Source organism: Micropterus dolomieu, linkage group LG18 (assembly GCF_021292245.1).
Source record: "Micropterus dolomieu isolate WLL.071019.BEF.003 ecotype Adirondacks linkage group LG18, ASM2129224v1, whole genome shotgun sequence".
NCBI lineage: Eukaryota > Metazoa > Chordata > Actinopteri > Centrarchiformes > Centrarchidae > Micropterus > Micropterus dolomieu.
Window position 1 is genome coordinate 7,158,869 of NC_060167.1, and position 4,733 is coordinate 7,163,601.

At 39.7% G+C, this 4,733-nt stretch overlaps 1 protein-coding gene across 1 annotated transcript in view; it reads right to left on the reverse strand.

The window, feature by feature from the left end:
• Window positions 1-3,022: 3,022 nt before the first annotated feature.
• raly (RALY heterogeneous nuclear ribonucleoprotein) overlaps window positions 3,023-4,733 on the reverse strand; it is a 109,571-nt gene continuing 107,860 nt past the window's right edge. Inside the window, exon 6 of the mRNA XM_046029642.1 lies at window positions 3,023-3,060. Within this exon, the coding sequence (XP_045885598.1) occupies window positions 3,023-3,060 (38 nt within the window). The remainder of the gene's footprint in view (window positions 3,061-4,733) is intronic.

Here is a 4,733-nt window from a genome sequence, read left to right on the forward strand (position 1 = left end):
GCATGAGCGCCTGAGGTTTGCTCTTTTGTACACGGGTACAGGGTCTTCAGGCTTGGATACTTGAGTACTAAAATGTAGTATATGTGTGCAAGAAATACAGTTACAAATATTTAAATATAAATACTACAGATACAATAATGAATAGTAGCCTGGTTTTCCATTGTAGGTAATTTCAAGGTCAATTGTGAAATGTGCACTTTTCATAATATATTTGACATATGCATTTCTAATATTGTGTATATCAACAATTTAATTACAGGAGGTCAAAGTGGTCAACTGTTCAAAAAGTGCTCTCAAACTGAATGTAGTCAAACTGCGGTAAATACTCAAAATATCACTCATGCAGAAGTAAAACTTTAACTGACATTTAAATGTCACCATTAAACATAATGGACAAATCCAATAAGTGATGTCAGATTAGTTCATCTGATTTCACCTCTCTTTCTGTCAGATCAGGAGCTTTTCAGTTAATTAGCAGATTAACACAGATCAGCAAATTACAAAATGACTTGATATGCATGATTTCATGATAAAAATTATTTGCCTGGAAGAATCTCATTCACACAGATATAAAAACGTAACTGCTGTTTGTTTCCACTAGAGGACTAACAAGAGCTGTGGAAGAGAGATACTCTGTGTGTGTGTGTGTGTGTGTGTGTGTGTGTGTGTGTGTGTATTTGTGTGTTCTTGTACTTATATCTTTGTGAGGACCACTTTGACATTTGCAACTTGAAAATTATTTTCTCTTGACCTTACTTCTTCAAAAGGGGCGTTTTACGGTGTGGACTTGGTTTTAGGGCTGATGTTGGATTAGGTTTAGGTTAGAATTAGGGCTAGGCATTTAGTTATAATGTTTAAAAAGGGGCACACCACCAATGGTAGTCAATTCATTTTCCAGTAGGAGGTCTACTCAGATTGTGAAAACAGTCAATCAGCACAACATCAATGTTTTCTCCTGTGGCTCTGGAGGACCAGAGAGCCTGGGTTACAAGCTGAGATTTTAAATATGTGGGTGTTTACTGGGCAGTTGCATTTTAGGAAGTGTATGATAGTGTTTATCTAATGAAAGATTTGAACTTCTACTTGATGGATTAACATAGAATTTTGTACAGACTTTCACGGTCCCCAGGCGATCCCCTGACTTTTCCACTGGTACCATCATCCGGTCAAAATTTTAATTTGTTCAAAACTTCAGGTTTATGATCAAATATATGCAAAATAATGACATTCCCATCAGCCTCAGTTGTACTTTGTGTTTATTGCTAATTAGCCAACATTAGCGTGCTAACAAGGTAAATGTTATGTTTGCTGACAGATGTGTCATTGTGAGCATGCTTACATGAGCACTCAAAATAAAGCCTCCCAGAGCTCTAGCATGGCTGTTAGTCATGTAGCTTGTAACACAAGTACAAGTACACATTGCTTCAGTTTAAGGTTTTCAACCTTCAACTCAACCTCTGCACTTAACAGACATGTAATTAGGCTGTCACAGGCCAGAGCAGTGGTTCTCAAACTTTTTTTGTCATGTCCCCGTTTAAAAGCCGAAAAAGATTCAAGAAAATGGATTAAATTTGTCACAATACTGGGGGAGCAATAAAAAAGGAGCCAAGTTGAATTTGATCGAAATAAAATAAATGATCCCACCCCCCAATAAAATTCCTGTCATTTCAAAACTTTCCAGTAGCAAAAATCCATCCATCAAATCCATCGTCAACCTCTTATCCTGCGTACAGAGGGCTGGAGCCAATCCCAGCTGACATTGGGCTAAAGGCGGGGTACACCCTGGACAGGTCGCCAGTCCATCGCAGGGCCACACACGAACAACCACTCATGCTCACACTCACACCTAAGGACATTTTAGGGTCACCAATTAACCTAGTCCGCATGTCTTTGGACAGTGGGAAGAAGCCGGGGCAGCCGACATGCATCTAGTACTGAATATAATACACTCAGTTTTATTTTCATTCAGATTAAGAAATTCTGAGAGAGCCACAACTTAATATCATTAATGCCATTAAGCAGGCAGTTTAGTGGAACACTGTCATTAGGTTTCACAGGCAGATAAATTTGCAGGTCATTTGCATAACAATGAAATGACAGGTTGTGCTTGTCTATTATAGCCCCTAACGGCAACATATATAAAGAAAACAGGATGGGGCCAAGAATTGAACCCTGGGGCACCCCGCAATAGAGAGGAGCAGATGATGAGGAGAAATCACCCAATGTGACAGAGAAACTCCTATTTGTCAAATAGGAGCTAAACCATTTAAGTGCAGAGCCTTGAATGCCTACAAAATGCTCAAGGCGTGCGAGAAAGACTGCATGGTCCACTGTATCAAAAGCTGCTGTCAGGTCCAAAAGTACTAACACAGTAGGATCCCCAGCATCTACAGTCAAGGTAATATCATTGTGAACTCTTAGCAGTGCCAACTCAGTGCTGTGATGCGATCTACAACCAGATTGAAATTATTCAAACACTGAGTTCTGTTGTTGAAAGACTTGTAACTTTTTCCAGCACCTTCGAAAGAAAGGGCAGATGTGAGACTGCTCTAAAATTAGACAACACATTGGGGTCAAGATTAGGCTTTTTAAGTAGGGGACTAACCAAAGCACGTTTAAAAGCATCTGGGACATGTAAGATTTGTTTTTTTGTGCTATTTGGCACCCCTACCATTTAAAAGTGTAATTCACGTCATTAAGTAAGGACAGCTGTACACTTTGTTTATTTGTTATGAACCTTCATTGTACATTATATACTTTTTGCTTCTTCTTATAGTTTGCTTGCTAAAGACTCTTGTTGTGGTACCATAAAGCATTATGCTGTTCTCGTGATAGAAATCCTGCCAGGGATTTAAATCCTACATAGCGCCATAGCAAGCATCCCCGGGCCGGAGTGCCAATGAAAAGGGACAGAGCATCTCCAAAACTGCAGCTCTTGTGTGGTATTCCCGGTCCGCAGTGGTAAGTACCTATTAAAAGTGGTCCAAGCAAGGAAAAGCAGTGGACCAGCGACATGGTCCCCTCAGGTCTTCCGATACTGGGCTGCTTGCTTACAGTTCCCTTCACAAGAACAAAACATGGAGAAGCAACTTTCTGTTTTTATGCACCTCATGCCTGGAATAAACTCCCACAACACCTGAGACTGGAGGTTACCTGGTCTGATGAATCACGTTTTCTTTTACATCATGTGGATGTCTGGGTGCGTGTGCGTTGCTTACCTGGAGAACACATGGCACCACCCAGAGGAAAAATCTTTTGCTCAGGTGGTTTGCTCAATGGTCTTTTCTTTAACTCTTGAGAAAACACTAAGATCTCAATAATATATCTTTTTGAGATCACTCTCATCTGAATTGTTGCTCCTAAAACCCCTTAGGAGAAAAGGATGAGATGAAGAGAGATTGAGGTTTTGAGACTTAGGTAAGACAAATGGATACTGAATTGAGATTACAATAGGATAAATGAAAGTAACAGGTGAGATCTCATCATTGTATCGTTTTGAGTTCATTAATGTCTTGCTTATTGCTCCTAAAAAGCAGTTGGGAGCTCTGGGGAGATGTTTGTATTATATTGCTGTCTATGCTTGGAGAACTGTGCTGGATTTGAATCCTGCTCCTGCTGTTCAAAGGGGACCAACACTGCCGCTGCGCCATCCAGCTAAAATCAATTATGAAGGACTGATTGTCTTTAAATAGAGTAGAGTAGTAGTAGAGAAGTAAGGGGAGTAAAAGTACAAACCCCCATAAAAAGAAAATACTCAACTAAAGTACTAAAGTACAAGTACTAAAATAAGTAAAAATAACCTAAGGGGGGTCACTAAGACAACACTGAGAAATATCGTATAATATATAGTTTTTTTTCTGATCCACATTCTGGAGACTGAAATTAGACTTATTTAAGATACTGTAGAGATCTCATCTTTTGATCAGAGTAAGACAGAGACGAGTTTTTTGCTCCTTAGGCCAATATGAGAAAACTGAGACATATTTGAGAATAATTATGAGATCCCAGGAGTCATAGCTGAGTTTTCTTTGAGCTCTTTCTCTGATCTCACGGTCTAATGTTCAGGAGACTTAAATTAGACTTATTTAAGATCAGTTAGAGATCTCTTGTTTTGATCAGAGTAAGACATAAATGAGATTTTATATGGTTGTTTCTCCTGAGATGAATTTGAGAAGTGGGAGAAAAGGCCTTTGGTCTCACCTTGGTATTAAAAGCAGCTCATTTGTGTCTAGGAGAAAAGAAGGAAACAACCATTCAATTCAATTCAATTCCATTTTATTTATATAGCACCAAATCACAACAACAGTTATCTCACAGCGCTTTTCATAAAAGAGCAGGTCTAGACCTGCAGGTCTACTTTGTACTTGTTATTTACAGAAGCCCAACAGTTCCCACCAAGAGCAGCACTAGGCGACAGAGGCAAGGAAAAACTTCCTTTTAAGAGGCAGAAACCTCGAGCAGAACCATGGCTCAGGGTGGGCGGCCATCTGCCTCGACCGGTTGGGGTGAAGGAGAGAGAGAGAGAGAGAGAGAGAGAGAGAGAGCAGGAGAGGAACAGAGAGAAAAAGAGAGGGATGGAAGGAGAGAGAGAGGGGAGGGAGGCAGCCTACACAATATACACACACAGAGGTACAGACAGTAAAGGTGATGTTGCTATAGACTAAATGAAAAATGGTACAGATATTTATAGTAGTGTTAATGGTAACAGTCGTAATGTTAATGATTATAATAAC